General features: G+C 38.0%; 2 protein-coding genes across 4 annotated transcripts in view; one reads left to right on the top strand and one right to left on the bottom strand.

The window, feature by feature from the left end:
- The window catches only part of mcama (melanoma cell adhesion molecule a), a 118993-nt gene extending 115038 nt beyond the window's left edge, over positions 1-3955 (top strand). For both annotated transcript variants that reach the window (XM_051937384.1, XM_051937383.1), the window contains one exon: positions 785-3955. In XM_051937384.1, the coding sequence (XP_051793344.1) occupies positions 785-787 (3 nt within the window). In that variant the 3' untranslated portion in view covers positions 788-3955. The remainder of the gene's footprint in view (positions 1-784) is intronic.
- A 2590-nt stretch (positions 3956-6545) lies between these two features.
- The window catches only part of LOC110967665 (E3 ubiquitin-protein ligase CBL-like), a 44099-nt gene continuing 31065 nt past the window's right edge, over positions 6546-19579 (bottom strand). Inside the window, exons 12-15 of one of the 2 annotated variants that reach the window (XM_022217350.2) lie at positions 19412-19579; positions 15642-15748; positions 14059-14226; positions 6546-10562 (exon numbers count right to left, since the gene is read on the bottom strand). In XM_022217350.2, the coding sequence (XP_022073042.1) occupies positions 10198-10562; positions 14059-14226; positions 15642-15748; positions 19412-19579 (808 nt within the window). In that variant the 3' untranslated portion in view covers positions 6546-10197. The remainder of the gene's footprint in view (positions 10563-14058; positions 14227-15641; positions 15749-19411) is intronic. The other variant, XM_022217351.2, reaches the window with a different exon arrangement.

Raw genomic sequence — 19579 nt, 5'->3', positions numbered from 1 at the left:
GGTAACCAATGCTGTGAAGCTAGATCTCCATGGTAACCAATGCTGTGAAGCTAGATCTCCATAGTAACCAATGCTGTGAAGCTAGATCTCCATAGTAACCGATGCTGTGAAGCTAGATCTCCATAGTAACTGATGCTGTGAAGCTAGATCTCCATGGTAACGAATGCTGTGAAGCTAGATCTCCTTGGTAACCAATGCTGTGAAGCTTGATCTCCATGGTAACCGATGCTATGAAGCTAGATCTCCATGGTAACTAATGCTGTGTAGCTAGATCTCCATAGTAACCGATGCTGTGAAGCTAGATCTCCATGGTAACCGATGCCATGAAGCTAACCAGAAGGCTGAACTACAAAGGTGGATCTCCATATCCAGAATGGTGATCTAGCTCCATAGCATTGGTTACCATGGTATTCTAGCTCCACAGGGTCAGTTACCATGGAGATGTAGAAGGTTAACCCTTTGATGCTAAACATGCTTAGAAGTGAGCCATGTTCAGCGGACTTTTTGATCCATGTCTGTGCATCAAATGGTTAAAGGAGTGGTTGTACTTTTTTTTTTACCATTTTATTTATTTTATCTTAAACTTTGGTTTTACAGCTTGTTTTTTGTACAGTTTAACTCACAAATCTGCTGCTTTTTGCTCTCGTTTTTGTTACTGTGTGACCTCAGACTGTCTTTAGACGTTCTGTGTGAACAAACTTGATTTTATTCTCATGTTTAAGTCTGTAAATGCGTGATCATTTTACGTTTAAACCAAGCTAACGGCCTCTTTCTGTCTCCTCAGTAAATCCTCGATGGTTCAGGAAACATGAAGCTGGCGGTCGGTGAGAGTCGCTGATCTGAGAGCTGCTGGACGACACACCTCACCGTCTGGACATTCCCCCATCATGCTTTGTTCTGAGCAGTATTCAGTAGATTCACACACATATACACACACACACACACACACACACACACACACACACACACACACACACACACACACACACAGGTATGTATGTACAGAACTTCCTTTCCGAACGAATGTTTTTCTTTTTCTACTTTCCTCCAACTGTGTTCAGCTCGTGTATGATGATGCTTCCTACCCGCATCGTCGTTTTCGTTTTCTTTTTTCTTAATGAAAGTGTATATATTATATATATTTTGTTATTTAAGATATTTTGGCACTCGGGTTTTCATCCTGTCTGGTCTTGAGCTCTTTGATCCGTGTCGGTGAGTTTCTGAGTCCTGAAGGAGGTTTAAACATCAGCGCGTTCAATTGGTTTAAAAAAAAAAACAAACCTTGATGTAAATTGAAGTTTTGTGCTGGGCAGTCGGAGCAGTACTAATCTGTAGAACACGCTCACACTGGCGGCTTTTCTCCTGCAAACTGCTGTGGAGTTCTTGTACTGTTTGTAAATAGGTGTCGTGTACAGACAAGGTCCTCAATTGATTTTTTTTGGTAAACGAGGTGTTGATTTATCCTCATCAAGGTCATTGGATATGAATTCGGCATTAGACAGTCAAATGGAAAACAGACAGAAATAAGCAAATCCGTTCTCAGCTGTAATAGTTTCCATGAAGAGCTAGATGATGGAGTGAGGGGATGGACGGACGGATGGATGGTTTGGTTGGTTGGCTGGAGCGGGTGTGAGCTCAACACTATGTAGTGTAATTTCTCTGCTGCACACACAAACAAACAGTTTAAAAGTTAAAGGACTAATAGACTCCCGGCACCAACCAAACCGGACACACAGCAGCGATGGTGATGAGGGCTTATTGATCTGATGACGTGACCAGAGGCACGGGTAGTGTGTGTGCATTTTCTTTTTTGAATATAGCTAATGAGCTATATTAGCTATGAAAAAAGGTCCAACATTTCGTCATCTGCTGTGCCTGTTTTTGTTTTTGTTTTCAGAATACACTGAATTTGTTGAATCTGTCGGTTTGCTCTGTGTTCTTTCTTTGTGTTTCCACTGAGAGCTGTTGGTCAGAAGAGGAAGAAGAAGTGAATCAGTGCAGGTTTGGCTCGTTTACACGGTGCAGGAGGCAGACTTTTAGGTTCCATTTTGGCTTGAAGAATCAGCTTTTAAAGACTTCTGTTCCATTTTTGTGTGAATTTTTTGTTGTTGTTGAGGCTTTGTGACAGTTTCATGGAGACACTCCACATTTTGACCAAAAAAACTAAAAGTTCAACCAAGTTTGAAGTCTTTACAAACTGATTTTTCAGGCTGTATAAAAAATATAAATCTTTTTAAACAACCTTGTGTTTTTCCAACCACTTTCTGCTAATCTGAAGGTATTTCAAGAATCCTCTAAGACGTTTTCATTCACCTAGATTTTTAAAAAAATCTGCTTTTAAAAACAAAAGACTTTTAAACCCATTTTCCACTTGTTTTGCATCCTACAAATGTGACAGATCTACCCCTTTTAGGTCAAATAAACCGTCGCTGTCACAAAACGGACGCTGCTTTATGTTTATTTTACATAAAAACATCTTAAAGTTGCGTTTTTGTCCACACTTTTATGGCACATTGCTGCTATTTTGACCCAGAACACTAAAACTGAAAGTAAATTTCAAGTTTTTACAAACAGATTTTTCCAGCTGTGTAAGAAATCCAAATCTTTTTAAACACCAGTTTCCAGGTGATCAAACCATGGAGGTTTTTTGATCAAATTTAATGTAATGAAAGTCTCCTTACTATCCAAAACACGACCCAAAAGCGGTAAATTTGCCACATTTGTGGGATGCAAACCAGAATTGATCCCTTCAGTATCTGCTAACATTTTTCATTTTTTACTTGTTTGATGTAAAACAAGTTGAAAATGGGTTATAAGTCTTTTATTTTGAAAAGTATATTGTTTTTTCAAATCTAGGTGGGTAAAAAAGTCGTAAAGGTTCTTGAAATACCTTCAGATTAGCAGAAAGTGGTTTTAAACAACCTTTTGGGTTTTCCAAAGATTAATATTTTTTATACAGCTTGAAAAATCTGATTTTAAAGACTTGAAATTTGCTTTCACTTTTAGTTTTACTGGTAAAAACAGCAGCAGCGCTTCATAAGAGTGTGGTTGTCTCCATGAAACTGTCACAAAACCTCAACAACAGTAAAAAATACAATTTTAATGCAATTTAAAGGTATTTTTTTTATATCAAATAAATGTAAAGCAGCGTCCATTTGGTCATTTTTATCACTGCTTTAAGTCCCACACCAACAATTTATTTGGCTAAAAAGAAATTCCAGATGATCTTTGATAAACTGCAGAGGTTTGTTGATAACGTTTTACACAATAAAGCTCTCCTTTCTATCAAAAATACAACCCAAAGTGCATTTCCTACTTGTTAGATGTAAAAGATGTACAAAATGAGTTAGAAAGTCTTATTTTGAAAAGCAGATTGTTTTTTAAAAATCTAGCTGGGTACAATAGTCTTAAAGATTCCTGAAATACCTTCACATTAGCAGAAAGTGCTTTTAAGTGAGCTTGTGTGTTTTCCAAAGGTTAATACTTCACTAAAGTGACTCAGATGTGACTTTGATCTCGTCCCTCAGCCGACGCTAAACCTTCCACATCTGCACACAAGCGCTGATTCTCCTCTGCAGGCCGGCGTTGTGAATAGTTTTCACTGTGTACTCTAGTTTTTTTTTGTGATAAAGATATTTTTTGGGTTGCTGAGCGCTACTTTGCCCCGATGACTTGCAACATTAAGCGGTTGTGTTTGTTGTTTCTCCACTGAGCTGCAGATAAATCGGGTTCAGGACGTCTTCAGTCTGACCACCAAGACTTTTGTTTGAACGCAGCTTTCATTATGACGGCTCTGATTTTATTTTATTTTCACCAGTGGGGAATGTTTTGTTTTCTAAATGTGTGTAAATTAAGAACCTGTACATGTGATTCTTTGATGCTTGCGTTTGTTTTGGTTTTTTTTTTATATTTTTTGCAAAGAAAATAATGCCAAATAAAAAATTTTCATTTAAAAGCGTCTCTCTGTGTTTTCTAGTGGAGCTTGAATCTGAACCGTTTCGGCGTTTGAGTCCCTCAGCGAGACGACAGGAAGCCGCTCGGCCTCCAAACCGCTGTCAGCAGCAGCTGGAAACCTCTCCGACGGTAGCTCAGGTTTCCAGCTGCACATCTGCAACGAATTCAGCTCCCGTTAGCTCAGAGCTGCAAAACAAATCAGCCCGTTCATTTCGAGCAAATCCTCCGAAGCTGCAGGTTACGACAACACGCCATCCTGAGATTAAACAGCTCACCCTTAAAAAGAAACACCGCCAGGCCCAGTGGTTAGCAGCTTCTTTTGTTTTTATTTCTGTCCTACTTTTTCTCTGCTGAAGTCTGGGACGGCGTCTTTTTAGAGGCGCTAAAACCGGAAATTTGACATATTTTTTAAACAATTTTCTTTAAAGGTAAAACTGAAAACTAGACTTTAAAATTTTGATTTTTGAATGTTTATTCTAACAAGAATTTTCTCTCAGAATAAAAACTGAAAACGATGCGTTTTGCAGATTATCCACACGTCTGTTTAATTAACCGAGTTTAACAAATGAACCAGGTTTATTTAAATAAGTTTGACTTACTTTTAACTCCCTGTAGGTCAAAACTGACCCGTTTTAAAGTTTGGAAATGTGGAGAAAAAAATTCATAGTGAAACTTCTGATGTCCACATTTTCAACATTTTTGGGAAATCTTTGAACATTTTTTGGTGGAAAAAAAGAAATGTTAAAAATGTTTCTTAAAGAAGATTCACATAAAAATCAACCAAAATCCAGCAAATTTTGCTTGATTTTGGTTGATTTTTATGTGAATCTTCTTAAAGAAAAAAATAGATGTTTTACTGATATACATGTAATCACTTTAGATATTTTTAGGATTTTTTTGGAAGATTTTTACTCATTTTTTGAAAATATTTACAAGTTTCTTGCCAAATTTGGGGGATTTAAAAAAAAACTTTTAAGGTAAACTTTTACGGAATTCTTGGAATTTTCTTCCTGAAGGTTTTGCAAATTTTCAGAAATTTGGGAAATTTTTTTCTGCTGCTTTTTTGGATTTTTTTCAGATGAGGAAACAAAATTTTTTAAATGAAGACAACAGGAGAGTTAAAGCAAATTCTACTAAATTAAAAGCTCAGTTACTCAGGATAAAAAACTGAAAATGATAGAGATTTTAGAGATTATGCAGAAGAACCAGAGGTCTGTTTCAGACAAGTTTACCAAATAAACCAGGTTTGTTTCAGTAACTCTGATTTACTTTGAAGGTAAATTCAGCAAAGTTCAAGTTCAGTTACTCAGTAAACCTTTTATGTTTATTGAAACAAGAATTCTCTTTCAGGATAAAACTAAGGTTGACGTAGATTCTTGAGCTTATCCAGAGGACTGTTCCATGAAGCTAGTTTACCAAATAAATCAGGTTTATTTCAGTAAATCTGACATACTTTTAAAGCAAATTGAACAAAGTTCAAGATTTGCTACTCAGCAGAATTTTTATTTACGTTTAAAACTACACTAAAATATATGATTTAAATGTTATGTTAATGTTCACACCAAAATTCTACATTTTACAAACAGTAATTTGTACTTTAACAATGTGTGATGACTGTAAAAGTATTATTTTACTGTATTTAAATTAAAATATTTTTGAAGATGTTTGCTGTTATTTAAAAATATAAATATATTAATGATTGAAAACTAGTAAATACTTTAACTGTTAATTTATAGATTTTACCAGTTTTAACATTATAAGTACTAAAACTAGAGAAAAAGAAAATATTTAAATGGTGACTTTTAAAAAAGTACATTTTAAAATAGTGATTTGTTCTTTAACAATGTGGGACTGTAAAATTACTAACTACATTTAAATGAACAAAACATTATTTTAAAGATGTCTGCCGATATCTGAAAGTAGAATTATGTATATTGATTGAAAAAATGGGAAATAATTTAAGCTATTTTACCAGTTTCATTCATATTTACATTATATATGTATATCGTAAAACTACGTTAAAATTCTATATTTTACAAATAGTAATTCGTGTCCTAACAATGTGTGACTAAAGTTATTATTTTACTGTATTTAAATTAAAATTTTAAAGATTTTTGGCAATATTTGAAAGTAAAAATGTGTATATTAATGATTGAAAAATGGTAAATACTTTATTTTACCTGTTTTGTTGATTTACATCAAAGTAAGATTAAAGAAAATATTATTTAAATGTTAAACAAGAAGCCAAAATTGTAAAATAATGTCCATTTTAAAAATATGTTTGTTCTTTAACAATGTGTGACTGTAAACTACAGTTTTACTTTATAGATGAGCTAAAAATATTATTTTACAGATTCACTTTACGGTTCTGTCAGTCTTGCTCTCTGATTTAACAGCTTTTTACAGCATCCCCCCCCCCAAGTTTAATAAAAAAATGCACCATTTAATGCTCTAAAATCCATAAAGTGAACCCTCTGTGGAAGGTAAGGCACAATTACTGACACCATTTCTTATTTTAAACGTAAACAACCTGAGGATCTAAAAGTCTGGACCATCTGCTGTCGTTCTGGACAAACCACACAGACCAGATGTTAAAGAAAATACAGTTTAATTAAAAATCTTAATGGCTTAGGCATGAAAACATGGCAACACAATGAATGCTGAGGATATTAAAAAGACAATAAATAAAATCGTATCTACACAGGCAACGACAAAGCGATGAAGACAACTTTTTTTTGTTTTGTTTTTAGTAGTAGTAGGCAAGTTCCTGTTGAAAAGGCGAGTTAACGTTGTTACACCACACGGATTAATCAGCTGAGTCTGGATCCTCGAAGACGCCGACGACACATTCTGTCTTTAAAATGCTTTTGGTTTTGGGGGAGGAAGGGGAAGTTAAAGCTGAAAACATTTCTGTGGATTTAGGACAATTTCTGTAGAGGTTTTAGTGATGTTAGCCATGCTATTGTTTTGCCAAGAGAAACAGAAAATTAACAATCAAATTAAAATGGGCGTTAAATCAGCCTGACGAATACACCAGTTATTAGCACAGACTGCACACTGAAGACAAAAACAGGCTGAATATCAAGAATTAAAAGTCAAAACAGCAACGTAAAGTCTCTACGATGTGTCGGGACAAAGAAAAAAAAAATCCGAGGTCACTCAAACTATTCCACCGTTACATGTTTTGTCCACCAGAGAGCGCCGACGGTTACTTTTCCAACACTTAAAAAGTCCCGCTTGCTGCGTATTTGGTCACAAGTTCTTTAATTACCAAATTTAAGGACTCCGTAATAAAAATACAAAATTAAAAAACACAAACTGATATATTTGTTGTTGTTTTATTTACTCTTAAATGTCTATATTGGCCTTAATAATAATAATAATAATAATAATAATTAAAAAAACCAAACTATCTACCTAATGTGTCGAGTTAGTGAATATCTGCTGTAACTTCCAGTTGGTTTTGGTTTGCTGGCATGTGCAGGTCATAGCTGTCAGAAGGCACATTTACTGTACATGTTAATGCAGAAAGTTAAACATTTAGTTCAGAAAAAGGAGAAAAAGTACTCAGAGTTAAACAGGACGTTAACCGGGACGTCCACTCATCTCCGACTGGTAAATATGAAACCAAACGGAGCATCTCTGCGCTGAAATCAGATCGTTTGGCTGCTCTGACGCCTTTAAATCTTCGCTCTAAAAGCTCCCGTGAACATGTTTTTTGACAGCCTCGTCTAGATGAAGGTGCCTGCGAGTGAAAGCTGCTCACTTTTGGTCCACTGGAAAGAAAGCACAACCTGAGCGAAATCCACAACTTTAACAGAATCTACAACCTTAACGAAATCGAAGACTTAAGCGGAATCCACAACTAAAGTAAAATTCCACAACTTAACCCTTTAAGCTTCAGTCATTTCCAGCCGTTTTCAGTACAAAAAAATCGCTAATATTCTATTTTTAAATAAAAAAAATTACGAAAAATACGGGGAATATTGGACGTGCATCGGGAGGTGCATTTCCTTGAAAACGACCGATTCGGGGATTTTATACGACTTCAGGACATGTTTTGGACAAAATAGTTTACTGGCTTGTGTCATCTGGATGTAAAAGGTTGGATTATGGCCGTTTTTTGTGGAATCTTTTTTTTGTGTGTAATAATAAACCCGGAAATGTGAGTCGCGCTGTGTGCGTTGAAGCCGTGTATAGAGAACGGATGGATGAATATTTGTTTTTGTCGGACAAATGTGTTTTTCTCACCCGCTGTGGTAATCGCATCTGAAAGTGGTTTATACCGGCGGATTCATGAGAATCTAAGCTTTCCATCGGTGTATAGTGTTTGTATAATCGCGTTTGCACCCGTCGGACATTCTTGAAATTCCTATGCAAATTAGTAGGTGTACCGCCGGCGGTACACTGAAGCTTAAAGGGTTAAGCAGAAACCACAACTTCGTGAAATCGACAACCTTAGCAAAATTGACAACTTTAGCAGAATCCACAACTTTAGCGAAATTCCACGACCTTAGCGAAATTCCACGACCTTAGCGAAATTCCACGACCTTTAGCTGAACCTTAGCAAAATCGATGGCGTTAGTGGAATCCATAACTTTCGCACAATTGACAACTTCAGCGAAATCGACAAACGGAATCCATAACTTTAGCAGGATCTACAACTTCAGCAGGATCTACAACTTTAGCGGATCGTTTAGTCGACTCATTTCTACATTTTGTTGGAGTGTTGCGGATCTGAAACCAGCAGTTTATAATATTATTTATTGGAAAGTCGAACCCACCAGATGGTCAACAATTTCCTGAGCAATAAGAGTCTCATATCGAGAACACTGACATTTAACGGGAATTTTGAGCAGATTATGGCACTACGAGGGAACATTAAGATGGTTCATCCTCAGAGGATCCTCAATAGTTGATGAGCTATTTCACAATTTTACCCTCAAAAAAAAGTTTGTGATTATCGAGTTAGCATGTGCTAGTTCTATCGTCGCTTTTGTTGCCATTTCCCAAAATCTCTAAATTGTGTTGAGCTTTTCCACTGTTCCATCTGGTTGAGGACCAGCTGGTGAGTTGGTTTTCCAGCATCCATCCCATAATGAGTTTTACAAACTGCCAGGTGACGAGATGTTCATCCAGGACTGGTGGATTGCTGAAACCACGGTGAATAAATCGAGAGCTTGAATTAAGAAGAAGCGAATGAGTTCTTAATGTTAATCTAATACAGGCAACTTAAAAAATCCTCCAATCACTGGAATGTTTCTGCTAAAACTGAGGGAGAACTCGTGATACCGTCATCTGTGAGTGTCCTTTAGCATCTGTTCATTCATAACCTTCTCTTAAATCCCTTCAATGTGATGTATCGTGAGCCCAGTGATGCGAAGATAAATTCTGTGAATCAAACTAGCAGCTTACGTTCGTTCAGTTCTTACTAGGAAAAGATAAAAGTCTGCAGAAGCATCTCGACTAAATAATCAGCCTTCAGTGTCGGACCACCTCACACGGCGGCATGAAATCACAGAGTTAGACGACCTCAAGTTGAGCCGTTGTTAGTACTACACACAGCACAACACGTTATGAGAGCACTGGAACATTAAACTTGTTATTTCGTCGAACCGGGAGCTGAGATTAATGTTCAACTTGTCGAATACCATCGAAACAGAGCGAGCCACGGCGGCGACGACAACACGAAGCCCTGCGATACTGCACTGCAACTGAACATTCATCAGCATGAGCACACACACACGCACACCCCACGGAGCTAAATCGCTAAGTTTTCCGGAAACCGCTACATATTTCGTACGCCACGATTTTGCGAAAGAAGCCCATAAAGCACCAAACTGAACGGCTGCCAGCAGCGGGGGGAGTCGAGAGGCGACGATCTGCTCGATGGAGCTTCAACACTTAGCCTAACGAGAGGAGGTACTCGGACCAAGGCGACGGCTTCGGTTCTCCGTGGGCGCTGCGTTCAGGTCATATCGGTCATAAGCAAAGTTGAAACCAACCCCCTGATGGACACTGTGCTCTCGCTAGTTGGGCTGAAACCCTCAATCTTCATGTTGAGACATAACAACCTCTGATTGCGACAGACTTTCCGATATGACGTGAACGCAGCCTCACGCTAAAGCCTCTTGACAAGCACTCACGGCCCTGCGGGAAAGTGCTCGGTAAATGCTATCCACGGTAATGGCACAGAGTGGAGACGGGGGGGACAAGGTGAGGGTGAAGCGAGACCGGACTGGACTATGTGGCAATGTGGGCCGTGGAGGGGATGGAGACGAACTCGCGCAGGATGTTCTTGGCCGTCTCCAGGTTGTTCTGGGCGATCATCAGGGCTTTCTGGATGTCCTGGATGGAGTAGCCCTGCGACATCAGGCATTCGATCTCCCCGTTCAGAGCCAGACTTCCAGGGCCGCCGCCAGCAGCAGCAGCAGGAGGAGGAGGAAGAGGAGGAGCAGGGGAGGAAGAAGAGGCCGAGGAGGGACCGGGGAGTTCTGGCAATGGGGGAGGAAATTCACGGTTCAGCGGTCGAGGCCGTCGGTCAGAGTTGGCCCGACGGGGGAGAGGTTTGGGGGGACGTTCAGGGTCGACGCCTGCCGCAAACATACCTGGAAACAAACAGACGAAAATTTAAAGTTAAGATGGTGCTTTCAAGTACCAGAGGTAAAACAAGACATCTGGGATTAGAAGTGAACACAGACACTTAACAGATATGAAGTATTATGACTGGGAGGCTTTAAAAATCTCTAATAAAAATATAAAGTTAGCAAGTTTTGTTCCTTGGAAGTCAGAAACAGCTTCAGACAATTAGCTTTCATGTTCACAGTACAGGTCAGATCAGTCATTGGTAGCACTGTTCTCTAGTGGATTCAAGGAAAACAGACCTCTATAGAAGGAAAAATAAAGGTTTTATTACATCTTCATGCTTGTTTTTTTTAATACATTTTTGTAATTTCTTGCAGTATCAGTATATTCATTTAACATTTAACCCCCCCCCCGTGTCTTCATTTACGGGCACCACAAAAATATTGTTTCCTTGTCTGCCAAAAAAAAAAGAAAAGAAAAAATTCTGTTAAAAAAAAAAAATCCTCAAATCTCTGAAAAACAGCAAAACCTTCAGGAAGAGAACTCCAATAATTTCTTAAAAGGTTCCCCTAAAAGCATTATTTAAAAAAAAAAATCCCATAAATTTAGCAAGAAAATTCTTATAAATATTTTCAAAAAATTTGTAAAAATCTTCCAAATAATTTCCTAAAAAATCTAAAGCAATTACAAATATATCAGTAAAATTTCTGATATTTCCTGGAGAACATTCACAAAAAAAAAAATCAAAATTCAGCAAAATTTGCTGGATTTTGGTTGACGTTTTCTGAATGTTCTTAAGAAACATTTTTAACATTTCTTTTTTCCGCCAAAAAAATGTAAAAAATTTCCCAAAAATGTTGAAAATGTGGACATCAGAAGTTCCATTGTGAAATTTTTTTTTTTTTCACATATTAAAACATAAAAACGGGTCAATTTTGACCCGCAGGACGACACGAGGGTTAACAAACCCTGCTTTAGCTTATTCATCGCTAGTTGTGTTCCTCCTGACATTTATGGGTCTTTTAAACCCAGTCCAATGTGATTTTTTTGTAATTATTTTAAAATATTTTTAAAGGTGTTTCAATCGATTTTGAATGCAAAAATGTGTATCTGGACAGTTACATATCTTTGTCCTACATAAATGTTATACGTTAAACATTTCTTTTATTTGAGCGGATTTATTTTAGGCCCTTTTTAGGATTTTTTGGGGTGACGTTCAGAGTCGACACCTGCTGCAAACACACCTGAAAACACACCAAACACACCAGTGATACAGTAAAGTACCAGAGGAAATACAAGAGATGTGGGATTCGCTGTGACGAGAAGTGAACACTGACGCATAACAGATATGAACTGTTAATTATTGAGAACACTGACATTTAATGACTGGTATGTGTTAGTTTAACCATCACTGTTGAACTAGAAACACGCAATCTACCTTCAAACTTCTCAGGAACATCAATGTTTGTACAAAAACCTTCTGTTAATGCATCTGAAGGTTCTTGAGATGTTTTAGTCTGGATCAAAGTAGCAGACTGATCAACATGGTGACAAAACGCTCCTACCTGGGTGTAAAATAACAAAAACACGGTTTATTCTATTAATGGCTTGTGCCGTCTATTTAAACTAGGATGAACGAGCACTGCAAAAAGGTGGCACAAGATGCATTTTTCACTCATCAATTAAAATATGGGGGAGAGGGGGTCCTCGACTTAGGTTGGCGTTTCGTTCCTACAGATCAATGTAAGTCGATTTTTGCCATAAGTCGAAACTCCGGCGAAAATGTAACCAAAGCTGTTAAGTGCATCAAGATATTGATCAGTTCTTCATAAAAGTCATGAATACCAACAACTTTCATGCATGTATGAGTCGTTAATTCGTCCACACGGAACCGCACGAACCTCACAGACGTGGCTAGCATAAAATAACCTTTATGCTTGGGAGCCATAATGAAGGGCAAAATGTTAGCGAATGTAGCACAATCCAAGGTGGTTTACAACCAGAGAACGTAAACAAATCCGTCTTGTTCACCGTGTGACGATGTATTCATCCACTCCGCAACTAGTTGCGACATAACACCGGAGTTTGAGGACGTCGTAAACCGAGGACCGCCTGTAACTAAAGAAACTACCTCCTTTTAGCACAGCTGCAGCTACAGATTCATTTCATTATCAATTCATCTGCTGTTAATTTACTCCATTAATTACAACTGGAAATGTCAGAAAATTCTGACAAGTGAATGAAAGACCTGAATTTCATTTTTCTTACAAATCCAGTTTTGTCTGATCAACACTTCAAACCAACATATTATCAATTTACTAAGTCACATAAGAACTGGAAGATTTAAAAAAAAAAAAAGATGTTTTGAACTCCTATTCTGACACTTGCAAGTCAAAACTTTTTCAGCTACTTGTTAAACCTCATTACTGTGACTCTAAAGCTCAACTTACAATACTAACTCACAATACCTGGAGGACAGTGACTACAATCAGGATATGTTGGATTTTGAAACTTTGGGAGCTAAACTTTATTAAAAAGTGGCATTCCTTGCACAGTCTGCAGTATATTCATGTGGCTGTGTCTTTTTCTCTTAAAAAAAAAATCCTTTCTTTTAAACATTTAAGACGTCAAGATGCCCAGCGATGAAGCTAAAAACAGCACATTCCCATGTTCTCACAGCTTTGTTTGATGTGTTGTCAATAAACTGCTGCCTATGCAGGAGTTCACTTGGCAGTTTTCATGAACTTTTTACTTTGTCCACCTTTTGGCAGTGAGACGTTACTTATTTTTCTACTGGTGTGTTTTCATTCTTCTGAGAACGAAAGAGGAACCAAGGTTATTCTGGACTTTTCCTGCCAATTTTAAAACTCTAAAATAAAAAATAACTGTTCAACCCTCTGAACTCCAAATCACGCCAGTGAGTCTGAAAAGCATGATGTCTACAGAATTACAGCATTTACCAGAGCTAGAAACTGTAGAAACAGGAGAAATTGATTTTCTCCAATAAATCTGGCATGAAGAAACAGTTTGCTCTAACTCGATTTTGCAAGAAACCAAAAAAAAATCTGTGTTCCAGGAGGCGACCTCGAAGCCATAATTGACTCAGCTGCGCCATGAGACAAAACATAAAGAAAAGGAACGATACAATTCAATCTAATCTGAACTGATTGTGGTTGCATTTAAATAAAGAAACAATTTCTCCTCAAGAGGAGCTCAGACTGTGTGACAACAGAGTGAAAACACCAGAAAAATATTTAATTATGTATTTATGAGACTGAGGAGTCTAAATAGTTGTTCACATTAATATTTCATCAATACATCAAAAAAAAAAAATATCTAGATGGTCATTTTTCCACCTGCTTCACAGAATAAGCTGTGAGTTAACACTTATGTTCTGTTGGTTTGGACGTATTAAATGCTTGTTTACTACGAAGCTGAGATAAACGAGGGAAACCACATCCACAGCTCATCTTTGAATCTGGTCTGAGAACTATTTGAGAGAACTGTACAAATACGTACTGGCTTCGACTGCACCGTCCATGCTGAGAGTGCTGAAGGCTGCAGAGGGGCCGCTGATGTCCGACAGAGCTCTTCTGGTGGGGGCCGGAGGGACGACCGGCCGGGGGGTGTCGTACTCGTAGATGTCCTCCACACCCGTCTCCTCCTGGACTGGATGTTGAGGGTGATCTGGAAAACAAATCAGAATAATAAGTACAAGTAATGAACTATAAACACCTCACGTGTAGGATGCTGAAACACCACAGCTGATATTCAACACCGACGTTATGTTCACATCCATACATCCGTTTATGATTTGGGTCTTTGTCTTGCTGCATAAACTATTAGTGTTGAGCTTTAGGTCATGAACTGATGGTGGATTTTCTCCAGGAGGATTTTCTGATAGAGAGCAGAATTGAAGTCGTCCAGGTCCTCCAACCATCACACTACCACCACCACGTTTCACTGCTGGTATCATGGTCTTCTAGTGGAATGCAGTATTAGCTTTACACCAGATGTTCAAGAAAGTTCCACCTTTGACTCATCAGTCCACAGGAAGTTATCCCAAAAGTCTTAAATGTTTTTGTAAATACCAGAAGAACCTTTATGTTCTTTCTGGTCAGTAGTGGTTTGATCCTTCCAACTCTCCCATGGATCCATTTCCTCCCAGAGTCTTCCTTGTTGTGGAATCATGTAGACGGACCTTAACTGAGGCCAGTGAGGTCTGCAGATCTTTAGATGTTCCTCTGGGTTCTTCTGTGACTCCTAGATTAGATCTTGATGCTCTTGGAGGAATGTTGGTTTTTCGTCCACTCCTGAAGGTTCTCCACTGTTCCATGTTTCTCCATTTGTGGATAATGTCTCTCACTGTGGTTCTCTGGAGTCCCAGAACCTCAGCAATGACTTTGGAACCCTCCAGACTGATGAACGTCAGTGACTTTTTTTCTCTCATCTGTTCTTGAATCTTTAGAATGTGGCATCATGTGCTGCTTTTTCAGACCCTTTAGCTACTTCACAATGAAGACAGACTCTATTTAGTGATGTTTAGATTCAACAAGTCCGACAGGAATCATATGTGAGTCTGGATGGTGAAATTGAACCCAAGTGATGAATGAATCTGGTCACTTGGTAGACTGGTAGCTAAGGAGGCATTTACTTTTTCACATAGAGCAAGATGGTCTGAATAAATCATCTAAAACTGCATTTTCTTGGGGTACCTTTGCCTTACAAGAAAATTTGTTTGATGATTAGAAACATTTACGTGTGGCAAACACGCAAAAATAGAAGATTTCTGTCGGGCGGCAAATACTTTTTCATGATACTGTATATCCACTTTTTTAAAATACATTGAGTACCGTGTTAATGGAAAACGTGAAGCATTGTCAGTCAAAAATCATCAAAAAAAAAAAGAACTTTAAAATTGGTGCTTTTTCTTGGCTTGAAAACAAATCAGCAACTTGTTTTCTAGCCAAGAAAAAAAACAACAGCTTTAAAGTTGTCCTTATTCTGGTTGCACAGAAATGAAACTGATCCTGATATTCTCAACTGACTCTCAGTAAGACAGCAACCAAAAAGTATTTCTGAAGAGACTTGACGAACGTTACCCAGATCAGAGGCCTGCGTCGTCTCAGAGGAACCAGCCTGGTTCTGGATGTTACACATGGACTCGTAGACCTGGGGGTCCTCAGAGTCGCTGTCGCCCACCTCACTGCTGGGAGAAAAACCATCACTTTTAGACGTTCCATCAATGACTGTCAGCATGAACCCAGTGGATTCAACTAAAACACCCATAGAAGGAAAAATGAAGGTTTAAGTACATTTTCATGCTTGCTTATTTTATGTACACTATTGTTCAGAAGTTTGGGGTCACCCAGACAATTTCATGTTTTCCATGAAAACTTCCACTTTTATTCATGTGCTAACATAACTGCACAAAGGTTTTCTAATCATCAATGAGCCTTTCAACACCATTAGCTAACACAATGTAGCATTAGAACACAGGAGTGATGGTTGCTGGAAATGTTCCTCTGTACCCCTATGGAGGTATTCCATTAAAAAAAAATCAGCCGTTTCCAGCTAGAATAGTCATTTACCACATTAACAATGTCTACACTGGATTTATCATTCATTTAATCTTATCTCCATTTTCTTTGAAAAATAGGAACATTTTTAAGTGACCCCAAACTTTTAAGGTAGTGTTTACAGATACGGACCCGTATCCGTAGCCCACAGGCTACGGCACTTTCCATTTGCCAGACAGATACGGACCCGTACGAGAGTCTCGCGAGTCAAGAAGCTGTTAACCACTGCAAACTGTTGAAAGGTAAGCAAAGGTGAAGGTTAGGGTTAGTGTTAGGGTCAGGTTTAGGGTCCGTACCTGTAGTACCGATGCTACGGGTCCGTACCGCTAGCGTCTACCAGGAGTCACGTGACCAGATCTCGCGTATCTGATTGGCAAATGGAAAGTTTCGTATCCGTAGTCCACAGGTTACGGGTACGTACCTCTAGCAACAACCAACTTTTAAACAGTAGTGTATGTACATTTTTTTGTAATTACTACAGTATTTCCTTAAGTATATTCATTAAACTAGCCCTGCTTTAGCATATTAATTGCTAGTTAAGTTAGTCCTGACATTTATGGGTCTTTTATCCAATGTGATATATATTTTTAGCATTTATTTTGTCATATTTTTGATCAGGTAAAGTTGTTTTATCTGATTTTGAATGCAAAAATGTGCATCTAGACAGTTACATATGTTTTACTTTTATAAACGCAAAACATTTCTTCTACTTGAACTGATTTATTAAAGGGATTTTATGACTTCTGCAATTACAGATCCACAAGTGTGATTATTTCCATCTTGCGTTCTACTTTTTTACCGTTCTGCTGCTTCTATCGGTTGTTCTTCACTAAATAATCGTCTCTTGGGTGAGTTGTTGATCTGATTCCACAGTTAAAATGAAGAAAGTCTAAATGTGTTCAGTAGCACCAAAGCAAATATGATAAAAAATAAAAGACTGCATAAATCATTGTTTTTATATACAGTAAAATAAAAGCTACACATAAAATCTGCTTCTTTCCAATTCTGCCTCTAAATTACTTTGAACTTTTAAGCTGAATCAACTTCCTGCACACATTACTGCTGCTTCCATTTCCATTTACAGCTTCACATTCAGCATTTAAGCAGCAATTCTATGTATTTTTCCTTGGCTGAGTGGATTTGTAGTTCTGTATTTTACACTCTGTCATCATTTCATCAAAGAGGCGAGCTCTGATGAAAGAGAGGCCTCACGCTTCTGCAGCGCTGCTCTGGCTTCATCTCCTTTCAATTATTTAAGGAGGCGAAAAGCAGAAAATAAGTGAAAGGGTGGCATTTCTGGGTTTAGGAACGGGATGGCCATGCTAAGAAAATAAACAGTGAAGCTGCAGAGCCCCCTGCTGGACATAAAAATACAGCTCCAGATACATCACTGCAGTGTTTAGTCCAGTTTCAATCCAGTCAACACCTCATAATGTGTTTTATCGTCCACTTTTCACCTTAATCACCTCATCTAAGCAGAGTTTCTAATTTGGTAACACACTATTAACATCCTCCATGAACCTAATTACAGATATATTTCCTGTTTTTCCAGTACACAAATCACTTTAACATCCTTAACCCTCCTGTTTTCCTTATTTACGGGCACCAAAAATGTTTCCTCATCTGAAAAAAATCCAAAAATCCAGCAAAAAAAAAAAATCCCCAAATTTCTGAAAATTTGCACAAAAAAAAAAAAACTTCAGGAAGAAAATTCCAATAATTCCTTAAAAGTTCCCTTAAAAGTTTTATTTAAAAAAAAAATTGTCAAGAAAATTCTTGTAAATATTTTCAAAAAATGAGTAAAAATCTTCCAAAAAAATTTTAAAAATCTGAAGTGATTACATAAATATATCAGTACAACTTCTAATATTCTCTTAAGAATATTCACATAAAAATCAACCAAAATCCAGCAAATTTCACTGGATTTTGGTTGATTTTTATGTGAATCTTCTTAAGAAACATTTTTAATATCTTTTTTCCCCACCAAAAAATGTTCAAAAATTTCCCAAAAATGTTGAAAATGTGGACCTCAGAAGTTTCACTGTGAAAATGTATTTTTATTCCACATTTTCAAACTTTAAGCCGGGTCAGTTTTGACCTGCAGGACATCACAAGGGTTATGGAGCCACTGATGGGCTGCATGTTCACATCTACATGTTTGTTATTCTGCCACCTGCTTATAACTCGTAGTGGTTCACAGCAGCTCTGCAAACGCTGGGAACAAAATTAGAATATTTTCCCACATCACATTACAGCCCCAGTCCGCAGCGGAAGCCTCCAGTTATCTCATCTTTCCAGAAGTTTACAGCTCTTTGATTCAAAGTTCTTCTTTTCACGCTGCATTTTACAAACCAGCATGAGTTGACTAATGCCATAAAAAAAAGACAACAGTGGCACCAATTGTGCCGTTTTTCTGTTGCCTTTGGCACAGATTTATGTCAAATCTGCCGGGCCTGACAAGCCAGTTAGTCAACAACACCCTGCTCTGTGTTTTATTTTTGGCTCATACTGTGATCCTTTTTTCTGTCATTTTGAAGCATCTGTTTAAAATGATTTCCCAGCAACATTTAACTGTAACTCAGAAATCGTATGATGCACTTTATGGTCTCTAATCATGGATTCAAATCTTAATGTGAGCCACAACATGTCACTTTGTCCAACAGCTGTTCACTGAAAAACTGTTTGTTGCCTCAGTCCGGGTAGGAAAAGTGGTAAGATGGTCATTTCTGTTGCTGTGTTTGCTGTAACTGTCCCTTTTGGGATGTAAATATCTGCTCGTGATCGGTGGTAAAAGTAACCTGGAACCTGCATGTTGGGTTCAGTTGGGCTCCAAAAGTTGATTTTTACTCTCATACCTGTTCTGAAAACTATCCATCTGTGAAACTTTTCCTGGATACTGGTCTAAAAAGCACACAAAGGAAATCCCAGCAGTCACAATTCAACACCTTATTAACATGCCTGACATATTTCAGGACAGATTAAACTCTGGAATAATCTTCTAAAAACTCTTAAACTAGAAACATTCACATCCGTTAATGAGTTTAAGAGTATCAAAGTATAAAGTGAAGGAGGAATGTTGATGTTTTTTCTTGAGGTCACTGTCCTTGAACGGCTGTCAATCTGTTTTACTGTTATCTGTGTATCATGTATCCGTTTTATATAACTTTTAAATCTTCTAATCTCAGTGGGACTTCCTGGTCAAAGTTAAATTAAGAAAATAAATGAATAAAACTCTGACATTTCATGATAATTGCTGCACGAGTAAAAGACGCCACCCTCGTTTATGTATTTACCTGATGTCGTTGTGGTTGTTGGTCTGGGTCGGCGCTGGTGGTACCAAGGAGCCCGTTATGACCCAGGGGGCCCCAGAGGCCGGCAGGGAGGTGGGACTCATGTACTCGTTCTCCTCACAGTCAGACGACGGCCTCTCTCCGCTCGACAACACCGCCGCTGGCAGAGAC

This window comes from Acanthochromis polyacanthus, chromosome 17, assembly GCF_021347895.1.
Source record: "Acanthochromis polyacanthus isolate Apoly-LR-REF ecotype Palm Island chromosome 17, KAUST_Apoly_ChrSc, whole genome shotgun sequence".
NCBI classification, from domain to species: domain Eukaryota; kingdom Metazoa; phylum Chordata; class Actinopteri; family Pomacentridae; genus Acanthochromis; species Acanthochromis polyacanthus.
Note: the sequence above shows the minus strand (reverse complement) of the source record. Positions and strands in the feature narration are given on the sequence as shown.